This window comes from Myxocyprinus asiaticus, chromosome 10, assembly GCF_019703515.2.
Source record: "Myxocyprinus asiaticus isolate MX2 ecotype Aquarium Trade chromosome 10, UBuf_Myxa_2, whole genome shotgun sequence".
Taxonomy (NCBI): Eukaryota; Metazoa; Chordata; class Actinopteri; order Cypriniformes; family Catostomidae; genus Myxocyprinus; species Myxocyprinus asiaticus.
Genome location: NC_059353.1, coordinates 51,992,501 through 52,008,429, shown reverse-complemented (window position 1 = coordinate 52,008,429; position 15,929 = coordinate 51,992,501). Strand labels below are relative to the sequence as shown.

The window sequence follows — 15,929 nt, the reverse complement described above, 5'->3', positions numbered from 1 at the left end:
TTTTCTTTGTGACCAGATAAAAATATTGTTTTGATATATAAAAGTTTATTTCATAATACTCACGACTGCATGTAGTAATTTTCTGTAAAAAAAAAAAAAATGTGAATGACCCGGATGTAAACATGTTTCCGCCTTTGTGTTTCCCACAAGCCTTCTCTCCTTCCTTTCCGACATTGATCGCTCACGGTGAGTATCAGCATTTGAAACATCAGTTTTTAATCCGTCATCATCCGCTTTATTAATAACATATTAGATAGTTTAACGTCATATGTGAGTGTATTGGTACATAATCGATCATTATAATGGGTTTTGGTGTGTTGGGGGTGCAGATGTAAGTTATTAAATGCTGATAATGGCGCAGAAATCAGGAGTTCCACCTTCCATGACGTGTGTAATAGTAAAGATTATCGAGTCGTGGTAGTGAGTTGCTGTGCATAATACGTTGTTTTATAATAAGGCGGGTCCTGCAGTTGTGTTGTGTAGTTTATGACCCTGTTTATGTGTGTTTTTTGTGCAGATGGCACCTATGAAGAAGGGCGAGAAGAAGAAGGGTCGCTCTGCCATCAATGAGGTGGTGACCCGCGAGTACACCATCAACATCCACAAGCGCATCCACGGCATGTGAGTGACAGCTGTCAATCATTAATGTTATTATTATTCCCAGGGAACACAAACTGAGAGCAAATGTATGCATTGAATACACTTGGATAAAAGTGTATGCAAAATGCTTAAATGTAAGTTTAATGTCATCCAGAATTCATAACCTATGATGAAAGTTCTGAGAAACTCCATCAAATTGAAGTGATGAAGTGCATCTGAAACCATGTACTGTCACAGTATGTGCTGTATTAGGAGAGGTAAAACAGTATGTTCTTTAGATATGCATGTGGATAGTTGGGTATTTTGTACCTTAAAGTGCACCTGGGAAGCTCCTACCTCCGAGTACGCTGTTGGGTTACTACGACATGGCACGCATTCAAGTTGGAGAAAAATATAGAAGAACCCAAACAAATACACAATGAACGATGAGCTCTTTCTGTTGTACTAGTGAATCCTGCATCACTTTGACACAATGTATATAATTTAATAATGCATGGTATTCAATTTTGTCAACAATAACAATGTAATCTTGACAATAAGTAAACGATTGTATTAAAGCATACGGTTTATGAAAATGACAAAATAAAGATTACACTGGAAGATGTAAACATAAGAAACATCAAGATATTACAATAGGATTCATCTAATCCAATAATCCAGTATTTTAGGGATTTCCTGTTTGAGCTGCGTGAGTTGAACATGCTGAACCACTTTAAAACGTGTTAATTACCTCACTCAAATGCATCCTATTTATACATGAGATTAATCAGTATATCTGCATTAAATACGACAGTGGTGGGTCGCAGGTCTATTCGGACTGGGTCGCGGACAGCAGGGAAAGAAGAATGCCATGGTTCTCCCATTGAAGATATTTCGGTGGCCGCCCAAGTGAGAGCCTATTTAGGACTGCCGAGGCAGATTTAATGATTATCTCGTAATCAGCTAAAGGCTTCTCATCTGCACTTTCGCACAAGTGTAACAAGCTCGCGATCATGATATTCTCTGCTCTCTCATGCACACGTGCAACAACCGTGCTTTCCTCTATATTGCGGAGCGCTGTCCTCAAAACTGATGTGACCAATTTCAATTCTAGTGAGACTTTTCTAGTTTAAAGTGTTACGAAGTCAAGTCGAACCTCTCAAACAGTAGACAGCCCTGACATGGAAAACAGCAACACTGTGCTGTGTGCTAATTTTATTTTTCATTACACATCATCACCTTTACAAAACTGTTTCAGATTTTACATGAGGAAATGTAACTGTTATACAGTGGTGTGAAAAAGTGTTTGCCCCCTTCCTGATTTCTTATTTTTTTGCATGTTTGTCACACTTAAATATTTCAGATCATCAAACAATTTTAAATATTAGTCAAAGATAACACAAGTAAACACAAAATGCAGTTTTTAAATGAAGGTTGTTATTATTAAGGGAAAACAAAATCCAAACCTACATGGCCCTGTGTGAAAAAGTGTTTGCCCCACCTGTTAAAACATAACTTAACTGTGGTTTATCACACCTGAGTTCAATTTCTCTAGCCACACCCAGGCCTGATTACTGCCACACCTGTTCTCAATCAAGAAATCACTTAAATAGGACCTGCCTGACAAAGTGAAGTAGACCAAAAGATCTTCAAAAGCTAGACATCATGCCGAGATCCAAAGAAATTCAGGAACAAATGAGAAAGAAAGTAATTGAGATCTATCAGTCTGGAAAAGGTTATAAAGCCATTTCTAAAGCTTTGGAACTCCAGAGAACCACAGTGAGAGCCATTATCCACAAATGGCGAAAACATGGAACAGTGGGGAACCTTCCCAGGAGTGGCCGGCCGACCAAAATTACCCCAAGAGCGCAGCGACGACTCATCCAAGAGGTCACAAAAGACCCCACAACAACATCCAAAGAACTGCAGGCCTCACTTGCCTCAGTTAAGGTCAGTGTTCATGACTCCACCATAAGAAAGAGACTGGGCAAAAATGGCCTGCATGGCAGAGTTCCAAGACGAAAACCACTGCTGAGCAAAAAGAACATTAAGGCTCGTCTCATGTTTGCCAGAAAACATCTTGATGATCCCCAAGACTTTTGGGAAAATACTCTGTGGACTGACGAGACAAAAGTTGAACTTTTTGGAAGGTGTGTGTCCCATTACATCTGGCGTAAAAGTAACACCACATTTCAGAAAAAGAACATCATACCAACAGTAAAATATGGTGGTGGTAGTGTGATGGTCTGGGGCTGTTTTGCTGCTTCAGGACCTGGAAGACTTGCTGTGATAAATGGAACCATGAATTCTGCTGTCTACCAAAAAATCCTGAAGGAGAATGTCCGGCCATCTGTTCGTGACCTCAAGCTGAAGCGAACTTGGGTTCTGCAGCAGGACAATGATCCAAAACACACCAGCAAGTCCACCTCTGAATGGCTGAAGAAAAACAAAATGAAGACTTTGGAGTGGCCTAGTCAAAGTCCTGACCTGAATCCTATTGAGATGCTGTGGCATGACCTTAAAAAGGCAGTTCATGCTCGAAAACCCTCCAATGTGGCTGAATTACAACAATTCTGCAAAGATGAGTGGGCCAAAATTCCTCCACAGCGCTGTAAAAGACTCATTGCAAGTTATCGCAAACGCTTGATTGCAGTTGTTGCTGCTAAGGGTGGCCCAACCAGTTATTAGGTTTAGGGGGCAAACACTTTTTCACACAGGGCCATGTAGGTTCGGATTTTGTTTTCCCTTAATAATAACAACCTTCATTTAAAAACTGCATTTTGTGTTTACTTGTGTTATCTTTGACTGATATTTAAACTTGTTTGAAGATCTGAAACATTTAAGTGTGACAAACATGCAAAAAAATAAGAAATCAGGAAGGGGGCAAACACTTTTTCACACCACTGTATTTCGACAATGTTCTAGTTTCTTCTGAAATCATCTAAAGGTAGAATCTATTAGACCTCATTTTATATCAACAGTGGCAGCTGTAGTTAAAGTTTCATGATGTGTTTCAGCTAGTATTTATTTATTCATAAATACTATAATTTGTTGTTATTATTACTATTATTTAAGACTAGTTACACTGGCCTAACTGTGGTAATGAGGAGCCTTTCCTCCTGTGTAATATGTATGTTCTGTTTGATTTATGTTTGAAATGAGAAACAAACGGGATAATAATGGTAGGGCTGAAACGTTTAGTCAACATTATTGACAACGTCTACAATAAAAAATTCCGTTGTCAAACAGTCGTCTGATTTCATTTAACACAACATGAGATCTTTTGAAACGCTAATGATGACGCGGGAGAGCAGCACTTCAGCTCGTGCTTGATTGAGGAGAGGAAGAAAGAACAGTTCACAGTCCAGATATACTCCAAACTTTCCAAACAGATTAAGGTGATGTTGATCGCAGAGTATTATAATACAAAAATGCAAAATAAGTAAATACAGAAGCGGTGTCATCGTGAATAAAGCGGAGCCGTACCTGGTGTTCCGCTTGAGCAAAACTTGCAAGTTCAGAGCGTCTAAAAAGAAAACGCTGCGCTGTTATCTACTGTATTTAATGCATCCTTTAATAAAGTTCGAATAATAAGGAAGCGGGTTGTATAAATAAGCACAAACTCTGAAACTGGCATTTCTCTGTGCGGTCAGAGCCGCTTATATGAGTCGCGTGAAAAACAGCGCGAGAGAGTTTCAAACTTATCCCGGCTGATACACTGTCTCGCGCGGAGACGCTCATCACTCGCGCACGCTTGCTGCAGCTACATTTTTTTTTTATAGTGATTGCTCGTGACATAGTGAATTATATTATGAGCGTCACGGTGTATATCTTATGGTTTAGAAAATCGCCGATATGCAGCTCTATTAAAAAGAGTTTGTTTTTTTGTGAGTTAAAGATGGATTGAAGTGAACAGAAAGGTGAGAGAGGGTAGTCTTCACCCCTTTATACACGACAACAAAATACGCTTTTTGTTTTTGTTTTGGCTTTCCAATATAAATATCTAAAACTCCTTTAAAACAACATACATTTACCTTAGCAGCTATACTGCAGAAGAAAAATGTTTTATCTGAGAATGTTGAATATAATATTAAAAATACAAATATTTTAAAATATCGAAAAATCCTTTAAAAAAGATGCATTCACCTGAGCAGCAGCAGATAAGATATTTAGACTTACTTTTAGAGAATAGATCTTGAATATAAATATATTTAGTCTTTACTGCACTCGCAGAAGTATAAAGTGAATAAATACACTTATATTTAAGATATATTCTCTTAAAGCAAGTCTAAATATCTTATATGTTGCTTCTCAAGTAAATGTATCTTGTTTTAAGGATTTTTAGACCATTTTAAATGAAAACAAGACAAAAACACTTGATAATAATAGGATTTTTTGCAGTGAAATTGTTACTAAATTAAAATTAATAAAAAGTATTCACTTTAATTCAGTGAATGTCATTTAGAGGTATTTTAAAAGATGATTTTGTCCTCTTTATTGTTAGTAAACATGTTTAATACAACCTTTCAACTCGGGGCACAAGCTGAATAATCGGTTAGAGCTAATGATTAATCGTTGCAATAATCGCCGAATAGTCGAATAATCATTCTAATAATCATTAGATTAATCGATTATCAAAATAATCGTTAGTTGCAGCCCTAAATAATGGGCTCATATAAGTAAATATGCTGTTCAATTTTTAAAAAGGTGGAGAGAAAACTTCCTGTAGTCAACAACAAAAATGTCCTTGTACTTGAAATCTATGAACTATGCAACATAAAAGGAAATGCGACCCAGTTTACATTAAATACAGGTTATGTTTTTACTATGTTTGAGAACCACTGATATATATAATATCACAACTTACACCTGCACAGACAATGAAGCGAATAAACAGGTGAACTTTAAGTTACGCACTAGTCAGAATATACTTAATTTGCGTTGTGTAACTTGCGTTGTGAATATGCTGTTTCCGTATACACATGCTACATTTGTTGCAATTTCCTAAACTGGCTAAACACAGAAAATTAATAAGTCTACGATATTCTGATTTTTTTGTGTTTTAGGGACTAACTTCTAAAATGTAGCTAATACTTTAGTCTATTAATTATTATTTAGGTTTTTCACATGACAGTATGTGTATTAGAACATTTTTACAGATTTGTTTTCTATTGAAATTTTGATTGAAGTTTGCTCTGTTACAGTTTGACACTTGTGTCCATTTTGCACATCAACTAGAAGATATTCTGCGTAATTTAAGACTTAAAACTGACTAAAATTAATGAAATAGCATGATGACATTTTTGTCAAAAGACTAAAACAAAAAACTGTGGAGAATGAACACAGATGGTATTTAACAAATTATTAATTTATTTGCATAAAACAAACTACAAAGGGTGTCATCACGCCCCTTCCAACGTCATAACTCTGGTATCATCTACAATTCCGAGTTTTCCACTTGTAAATACAACTTCACCAGGTCATTCATGTGCTCAGAACTTATAATTACAATATTTCATGAGCCCGATATATGACGTAATAACCGTGAGGATAATCTTCCCCGGTTTTAAACAAGCACCATTTAAGCACAAGGAACAACTTTTTGTTAGACTGCCATTTTTATTTAATTTTTTTAATCCAGTGTTTTCACCATGACGTCTGCTGGCTCACGTGGCATTATGGGATCGTAAAGTGTTCAGTCGATCCACACTTGGAAAAATAGGTCATCAGGGTATTTCTTGCTTGTTTTATGCATACTGCGTATTCAGTTACCCTACTCCATTGGCATAATATATAGTAGGGTGGTATGCATATTCAGACAACATGTGTGTTGTTGAAAAAGCCTTAGACTCTGTATCTGACCACATGATTAACCAGACAATATTTTGAGTTGTTCTGATATTCAGATTATTAATGTGAGTGAAATGTGTTCTGTCTCTGTAGCTCGTTCAAGAGAAGAGCTCCTCGCGCGCTCAAGGAGATCCGTAAGTTTGCCATGAAGGAGATGGGCACACCTGACGTACGCATCGACACCCGTCTCAACAAGGCAGTGTGGGCTAAAGGAGTCAGGTGAGACTTCAGCACTTCTTTCTTTTAAAGCGTTGCTTCTCGTTTAAAAAGTGACGTCTCACTGTATGTGTGTTTTACAGGAACGTGCCGTACCGCATGCGTGTGCGTCTCTCAAGGAAGCGTAATGAAGACGAAGATTCTCCAAACAAGCTGTACACACTCGTCACATACGTCCCTGTCACCACGTACAAAGGTGACAATGCAGATGCTCTTGAATCCATATATTTTCATCTGTGTCTTTAAGTGATGATCAGAGCTGATGCTGTAAAGTGTTTGGATTTTACTGCATTTTTTGGCTCTCCATAGCAACAATAATGATATCATGTTCTGTCCAGTTCTTAATGTGCATTTAGAAATCATATGTTTCCTTTCAGATATTGACTTCATCTGTTTTTCTCTGTTTGCAGGTCTTCAGACTGTTAATGTGGATGAAAATTAAATTTCTTTTCATGCCTGTTTAAATAAAAACATAAAAATTATTTTTTTTGTGAGTGATTTATTTCTTCAGATGTGTGTTAATACCAGCATTATTAGCATTTATTTGAGAATAAAATCAGCAGTACAGCATGCATGATTGAAATGCAGGCATAAATATTGTGTTCAGTACAAGCAAAACTCAATCAGCATTTGTGGCATAATTACCACAAAAACTCATTTTGACTCGTCCCTCCTTTTCATTAACCCTAATATGATTGTTTATTTAATAAAAATGGTATCCTTCATCTGAGTGGGCCAAGGCTTGGTCATTTGCCATCTGAACACACAGAAAGTTAGACTGGATTCAATGACTTAAGCTGCATGATAAAAAAGTAACATTTGTGTTCCTGATCATTTGTGACCCGCCACAGGAAATGAATGGGAAAGACTAAAACAGAGTTAAATCAAATACATAAATTAGACAATGCAGAACACACACACAAATAAAGGGGTAAGACTATCACATCCACAACGCAGAACATTTGCGCTCGCGCATACGTTCATTTTACAACCAGGCATGAATTAAGTCGTCATTTTTATTTGTATATCACTTTTCACAACACACATCCTTTCAAAGCAGCTTTACAGAAGATCATGCATTAACAGAAAATAAAACTAATATCTATAAAGTCTTTGAGTCATGATTGTGTAAGTTTGATTATATATGATTTTAAATTGTGTATATAATTAAATAATAATTGTATTTATAACCCCAGTGAGCAAGCTGAAGGCGACTGTAGGAAGGAACACAAAACTTCATAAGATGTTGATTAATGGAGAAAAATAACTTTGGGAGAAACCAGACTCACTGTGGGGGCCAGTTCCCCTCTGAATAACATCATGAATATAATGACAATATTAGTTATTTATGTGCAGTGCAGGTTATTGATTAATTATTAAATTAAGTGTTGGGTCACGTGATGCCACGCAAGAAGCAGACATGTGAGCGACGAGCTCTGCGCACTTTGCAAAATTTTTAATTATATTCATGTTATAATCTGGTGAATTTTGATATACCCAGTAACACATTTGGCCTTTGTTGCAAAACATGGCAAAGAAGTCAAGGGCTCTGGAGACATTAAAAGACACTTATGTGTTCAGGATGACAGGCCTACAGACCGGGGACTCGATTTGGATGGCGCGGCGGGAGAGGAGATCCAGCGTCAGTTGTCCAGCATATCGGTGATGTTGACGAAGATTCTTGCTGACTTGGAGGATCTCGCTGTAATACATCAATCGATTACAGCGATGGAAATAAAATTCTCTGAGTTAGTTACAAGAGTGACTGATGTTGAGAGACGAAACGATTTTCTGGAATCTTCAGAGAGGGAATTAACCGCTAATCCGCCCGCGACCAAAGTTGATCTGGAAACTTTCCTTGAAAAGCTTGAAGATCTTGAGAATAGAAGCCGCAGGAATAACGTTCGCATTGTTGGAATTCTTGAGCATGAGGAGGGCAGAGATATGGTGAAATTCCTAGACGAGCTTTTCCCGAGTCTGCTCGACATAACAGGCCACAAGCTGGAAATCGAGCAAGCTCACAGATCTGCTGAGGGAGATAGGCCCCGATCGATTCTGGCCAGATTTCTGAGATCATCCGATAAAGATCTTGTGTTGCGCCAGGCGAGGAGCAAAGGGAAGCTTTCTTGGAAGAACCATAATATTTTCTTGTTCCCAGACTTTGCGAGTTCGACAAGAGAGAAACGCGATCGGTTCAAGGAATGCAAGAAACTCTTACATCAGAAAAAGATCTTGTTTGCTCTGATGTTTCCTGCCAAACTGAGAATAGAAACGAAGGTCGGTCGCAAAGTATTTACAAGTCCAAATCTGGCAATGTCTTTTATAGAATCAATGTCTGAGTAAACCATTGGATGTTTCTCATGTGAGTGGGTCGACTCGCTGTACTTACTCTGGCTTCTGAGGAAGCTGGGCGCCATTTTGTTTAATTTTTTATTTTTGCATTTGCTCCACTGAGTGGTTGGAGCTTGTTTTGTGAATAACACTTTTCCTTAAAGAAACTTTTGCATTGAAGTTCCTGGACAGTTTGAGGATGGACACTACGGATGACCGCAAAATATCTACATGCTCACACAAAGGATTTTATAAAGTTGACGGATTGTGTAAATCATGGTATATACATTTATGCGGCCTCTGAGTGAATTGACTCGATCATCCGGGGAACCGGGATGCCGGTGTTGTTTCTTTTTGTATTGGTTCCGCCTAGCGGCTGGAGCTTGTTCTGTTGAATAACATTTCTTTGGAACGGCTGTGGATTAATCTGTTCGTTCTTCGTGCTTATTCCTCCTGCTGGCTGGAGTTTGTTTTGAGTTTTTTTTTATGGGACATTGGAATGATTACGTCATCCGTTGAACTCATTACAGCTGGCTCACTGAACATTTGTTTGTCTGTCCGAGGAATCTGAACAGTTTTATATCAGCTGGAATTTGTTTTGTGGAAGATCACACCTTTGAGACAGTTCTGTGAATTAATCTACATGTCCTTTGTGTTCATTCTTCCTATTGACTGGGCTTATTTTACAAAGTATTTTCTGTTATGTAATTAAATTGAGCAATCCGATGGCAAAGTTGTCGTGGGGACTCGTGGGCGTTCATGGACCTTTTGAGTTTAGAGGGATTGTCGCCGGTTGGCGCTGTCGTGCGTGGGGTTGAAGCACACATTTTTCTATTTTCTGTTTGTTTTGTTCGGGGGATGTTCGGGGGTTTGATTGTCTCACTAATGGGGAATGTGGTCTGTATAATTTGGTTTTTGGCACACAATTTATTTTTCTACTATATCAAAATGTCAAATGTTAATATGAGTGTACTATCTCTCCCCACATGGAATGTGAATGGGTTGGGGCACCCCATAAAAAGAAGGAAGGTTATTTCTTTTCTTAAACGTAAGAAATATGATATAGTGTTTCTTTAAGAAACACATCTCTCCCCGCAGGAAGCTGAAAAATTTGGGAAGATATGGGGTGTATTTTCTTTAGTGCTGGCTCAAGTAAGAGCAGGGGAGTCATTACACTGATAAATAAACATCTACAATTCAAATGTCTCAAACAGATTAAAGATAAATTAGGAAGAGTCATTATTGTTTTAGCTGAAATTCAGGGGCAAAGGTTGATTTTGGCTAATATTTACACACCTAACACTGAAGATCATGAATTTTTTATAGATCTTGAAGGAATGTTGCAAACCACTAGCACCCCTCATGATATAATATTGGGAGGAGACTTTAATCTTTTGATGGACTCAGTCCTTGATCATAGTGAAGCAAAAGTGTGTAAGTCCCCTAGAGCAACACTGACGCTTCACAGGATGTGTAAAAATCTTGGTCTTACAGATATTCTGAGACTTTTGAACCCATCCGGTAGGGACTATACATATATTTCATCAGTCAATAAGATTTATTCTAGAATTTATATATATATATATATATATATATATATATATATATATCCAAATCCCTCATTTCATCTGTTGTTGTTGCTTAATTGGAAATATCTTAGTCTCAGAGTTGAGTTTAGAGATGTTGCCACATACAGTGAAAAAGAAATCATATAGTTGCCTTTTTAATGTATCCCTTTGGCAAAATCCTGATTTCCAACAAATGTTAAAGGCTGAAATCGATGTTTATATGGAGACCAACTGGTCCTCAGTGTCCTCTGTGGGTGTGGCTTGGGAGGCACTTAAGGCGGTTCTTAGGGACTGGATCATACAGTATGCCTCATTCACCAAAAAATCCAAAGCACGAGAACTCGTGGAGTTGGAAGGGAATATTAAAAGTGCTGAGGCAGAGCTGAAGCGCCGTATGTCGTCTGATGGCCTCAGAGAATTGACCTGATTGAAATATAGATATAATACTATTTTGTCACGGAAAGTGGAGTTTTGGTTGTTCAGGGCAAGACAGTCATACTTTGAGTCAGGGGACAAAGCAGGGAAGCTTTTGGCAAGATATATAAAGCAGAGAGAGTCTTTTTCTATCATTGCCTCAGTGAAATCTGCTGGTGGTGAAATATTTACCTCGGCTATTGATATTAATAATGCTTTTAAAGCACATAAGCTTTTGCTTTATGCAGATGATATTTTATTATTCGTCTCTGACCCTACTAGATCTATGTCTTGCCTCCACAGAATTATTACCTCCTTTTCTAAGTTCTCAGGAAAAAGAGTTAATTGGTCTAAATCCGAAGCTTTGACTCTGACAGCGTACTGCCCAGTAACGGCCTTCCAGCCGGGCGCCTTCCAGTGGCCCAAACAGGGCATTAAGTATTTGGGCATTTTATTCCCAGCAAATTTGTCTGATTTAGTCAGAGTTAATTTTGATCCCTTAATAAAAAGGTTTTCGATTGATTGTTCGATCTGTGTAATTTTGTACATCATATTGAACACAGTTTTAGCACAATGTGTGGACTTTTCAGACAGTTCCTAATTGTTTAAAGACTCAATATTTTATTCTGTGAACAGTATCAGAAAGAAAAGTTACAGAGTTGAAATTGTGTTCAACAGAACAAATATTTGGCAAAAGTTTTCAGTCTAAATGTTTCCAAACAAGAACATCATCTTACACTATAAACTTCACATTTCAGTTCTTGATAGTCACAGACACACAGATTAGTCAGGACAGAACATGATCTTAAAATATATCATTTAAATCACTTCCAAAAGCAAATGAAAGACAGAGAACACTTCACCTTTTTTATAGAAACTAGTCTTATCAGCATATGTCTGGAGGTATATGGTGTGTTAATAAAAGATGGTTAAGAATGAACAGACGTGGTCCCTTTTGAATATTTCCTGCAGTGTGACAATAAAAGCTGTTTACACACTAATGAATACTTTCACATCGAGCACTGAACTTCAAATGACTATAAAGGCACTCTATACATCTGAGAGGAACAGTATGAGCTAACACACATGCTGCAAGATTTATTGTGACTATCTGTTCTGAAATCCACATCTTCACAACGCTCTACCATTTACCTAACTGCAGCTGTGATCGGAACATTGTTCTCATTGCAAACCATTCTGATTTGATTTTGGATTATTTTGCAAGTGATTAAATTAGATCTTAATATCAGTATATTCATGAATATGTTGTGTCTGAAACTGCTCACTTGTGAACGCTACGAGTGTAAATGATTGAAGTCCGCTGTATGATGTGATGCATTTCCAAAAACCAGATTTTACAAGATTTATTAAATTAATTTGGATCAGATTTAAAATGAGTGGGTGTTTTTGCAGTTCAGACTACAACAGATTTGAGTCGGGAATAGACTATAAAAAACAAACAAACAAAAAACACTCCTAGAACATAAAGAAAAAAACGTGAACCATACTTTTTGTCTGAAGTACAAATAATGTAGAAACTAGAACTGTATCTTGCGCTGTAACAAAACAACTGCATAGAATATACCAATTTTTAACAATGTCTGAGTGCCAAAAATACACTGAAATAGTCAAGTTGAGTAAATAAAGGTACATTTCTAGTTTCAGCATTATTTGTACTTCAGATATTCCTCTTTAAATACAATCAGTTTCAGCTTTATACAAAGTGACCCACAGTTGGTATTCGACCATTGAAAATGGGTAAAAATCAACAATGTGCACATGGAGCCACATTGAGAGCCCCATATCTCTGGGACTAAACCATACAGGGCCTTATAAATGAAGATACCAAAAGAAAAGTTTGTTCTGAACCAGAATCTAAAAGAATATTAATATATCTTTAACACTTCTGGAATTATAGGCACGCCAACTTCAGAAAAAAGAACACGAGAAGTGTCTTTTCCCATTTTTGAACTGTCACCATTGGGATATAATGCAACAAGGATTGCTAAAGTCAACTGATATTAGTAACAGATCTACCAATCTCTGTGTACAAATAAAATCATGATGCTGACATCTTTCTAAGGTTATTTTTTTGACCTGTAGTTTTGCTCTAAAATCAAAGGTGAAAATTGCCATTTTGACCCCCTTTACAAAATAATGGATTACTCATTAAATATTCATCCATGATATTTTATATTTTGGCTTTCATCTTCATTTATGTCTTTCTTTCATCAGAAAAAAAATCAAAATTTGAAGCTGTGGACCTCTGGTTGAGCTGACACGGAATGACCCAGTTAATGCTCGTAAGTGATGGATAAAGGTATAGGACAAAACAGAACAGAATCATTTCAAGTTGAAAATAATCGCAAAGGAACGCAAAACACATTGTGAGGGAACACAAAACCTTTTCAGAAAATAAATTCCCTCCCTATGCTGTATTGAGGAAATTTGGCTAAAACAACTTTAAGGCCATTCTGTGGCTCAGCAGATTCAGGCCACATGAAGTCAGTTCTGGAGGGTAAGGCACTGATTCAGTACTTCCTCTATTAAAGCGGACAGTAAAACAGTGGCATCAACTGTGATTCGTAGGGAAGTCCAGCTCACCCCAGCAGTCTTTGAGGAATTATATTGGAGGTTCGCTACAAACGTGTGCATCACCAGGATCAAATATCTGCCGTCTTGCAGGTCTTTATTAAATTTTACCAACGTCCATGAACACAGAAATGAATGACAGCATAGTTTATATTGATCGCTGCTCATGTGCATCATCATCTGACCGCTGCGTGCTGGATCATGAGCAGGCCGGCGCGTTTGCGATACTGCAGTGTTTTCGCAGATATGATTTTTGCGCTCAGATCTACAGGTCGCTCTAGGAAGTTCACCAGCACCTGCTCTGTTAGTAATGAGGCCAGAATCTGTTCAAAGCTCACCGACCAATCTCCATCTGACTCACTGGTGCCTCCACCAATCTCAGTAGAATGGGTGTGGCCTGAAGCTCCACCTGCCTCCCCTTGTCCCATCGACAGCTGGTCGTGGTGTTGTGCCTCTCCAATCTGCAGCACGAGACTTGTGACAATCCCGATGGCCTGAAAGAGGTCGGCTTCACTTGGGTCACCTTGAAACATGGTGTAGAGCGTCTTACAGAACTGAATAAACTCACGCTGGAGGAACAAAACAGGACATGACATCACACAACAATTAACATCTGTTCAGTTTTTAGAAGACACGATAGATGTAGGCGATGGGCAGTATGACCAGAATCTTATTTCATGATTTGAGTAATTTAGTATCACAGCATAATAGTACATCACAATATAGTTATTTTGGCTGGAAATTCAATGGAAAAAAAGTGGTTTATATTTAAACAATCATGTGGTAATGCCTACTATGTGGATAATCACGTGAATGAAATATGCTACAAATGAAAGGTAATTCCTCTCAAATGAATATCAGTGCAAGAACTGCTTCACATCATGTAACTCTTTTCTATATTTTCACATTACTCCATGTTTCTCAAATGTTAATAACATAAGGCAGTCCTGACCACTTCTAGCCGCATTAATATATCTACCACGGTATAAACAGTACAGCAGCATCTCTACCGATTGACACATTTTTGCCATTGCACGGTGTAACCCGTCATACCACCCAGATCTACTATAGATGAATATACACCTGATTCATGTGTTGGAGAGGTTTTTCCTCATGCTTCTTCTTTCCGGTCAAATTTTGCAGCATCTGTTTTAGCTGATCTTCATAACTCGTCCTCTCACCTGTAAACACACAAACACAACTCAATCACACCACATCTCTCGTCTAGTGTTATTAGATCTTAGTGCTGCCTTTGACACCATAGACCATGACATTCTCTTGGACAGAATTGAGAATTGTGTTGGCATTTGTGGATAGGCATTAGTTTGGTTTAGATTCTATTTATCTGGCCTCAACCACTTTGTTTGTGTAAACTAAGAAATGTCAGATCAAACACGAGTTAAGTATGGAGTGCCGCAGGGCTCAGTATTAGGTACTCTGCAGTTCTTGGTGTACATGCTTCCTGTTAGGAGACATTATCAGGAACCATGCAATTAACCAAGTTAGTAGAGTGCATTGATGATATCATAGACTGGATAGCTAGACATTTCCTTTTACTTAATACTGACAAAAGGTATTAATTATTGGACCAAAAACCTCTAAACAAAAGTTGCTAGAATATCATTTGTCTCTCGAACAATGTACCGTCACGTCATCGTTTACAGTTAAGAACTTGGGTGTTATATTTGATAGCAATCTGTCCTTTGAAAATCACATTTCCAGTGTTTGTAGAACAGCATTCTTCTACCTCAGGAATATGAATAAGTAAATAATTTATGACACATGCTCTACGGTTCTGATGCCGAAAAGCTAATACATGCATTCATGACCTCAAGACTACATTATTGAGTAACACTTTCTATAAAGCCCATATTTATAATGCATTAGTAATGTCTCATAATACACCTTATAATATGTTATGACTTCTCATAAATAATTGTAACCACAATTATAATACTGACCTATTCAGAGTTATACCTTAGAGTATAATGCATTATAACACAAACAACATCCAATTTTATATGCAGAAGTTATAATGTATTATATATATTTGTAATACATATGCTTTAAGTAAAGTGACAAAAGAACTGTCTTATAAACATTCATAAGATATTATTAAGTGGTTATAAGACATTACAAGTCATGCTGGAAGTTATATACATTACACATGCACAAACACACAATAACACACATTCAATGCACATTTTGAGATATTATGAAAAACACTTGTAAAGCTACAAGATTAAAATAGATCAGAAACTCGAAATATTTAATGTTGATCACACATGTAAACACACTCAAGAATAAAATAAAAATAAAACTGATTCTATACTGAACTCTATTCAATAAACTTTAATGTTTGTGCATCTTATTTGGAGA

General features: G+C 37.3%; 2 protein-coding genes across 2 annotated transcripts in view; one reads left to right on the top strand and one right to left on the bottom strand.

The window, feature by feature from the left end:
- The first annotated feature begins 127 nt into the window (after positions 1-127).
- LOC127447010 (60S ribosomal protein L31) lies at positions 128-7,127 on the top strand. The gene is made up of 5 exons (XM_051708450.1): positions 128-186; positions 518-621; positions 6,523-6,648; positions 6,729-6,841; positions 7,056-7,127. Exons 2-5 carry the CDS (start codon positions 518-520, stop codon positions 7,085-7,087), a joined length of 375 nt encoding a protein of 124 aa, XP_051564410.1. The 5' UTR covers positions 128-186; the 3' UTR covers positions 7,088-7,127.
- Positions 7,128-11,556: 4,429 nt separating this feature from the next.
- The window catches only part of LOC127446971 (TBC1 domain family member 8-like), a 33,544-nt gene continuing 29,171 nt past the window's right edge, over positions 11,557-15,929 (bottom strand). The window contains exons 19-20 of the mRNA XM_051708380.1: positions 14,634-14,731; positions 11,557-14,119 (exon numbers count right to left, since the gene is read on the bottom strand). Of these exons, the coding sequence (XP_051564340.1) occupies positions 13,727-14,119; positions 14,634-14,731 (491 nt within the window). The 3' untranslated portion in view covers positions 11,557-13,726. The remainder of the gene's footprint in view (positions 14,120-14,633; positions 14,732-15,929) is intronic.

Coding starts and splice junctions, on each gene's coding strand:
- LOC127447010 (XM_051708450.1), top strand. CDS start 518: ATGGCACCTATGAAGAAGGGCGAGAAGAAGAAGGGTCGCTCTGCCATC. Junction 6,649..6,728: donor GTGTGGGCTAAAGGAGTCAG/GTGAGACTTCAG, acceptor TGTGTTTTACAG/GAACGTGCCGTACCGCATGC. Junction 6,842..7,055: donor CCCTGTCACCACGTACAAAG/GTGACAATGCAG, acceptor CTCTGTTTGCAG/GTCTTCAGACTGTTAATGTG.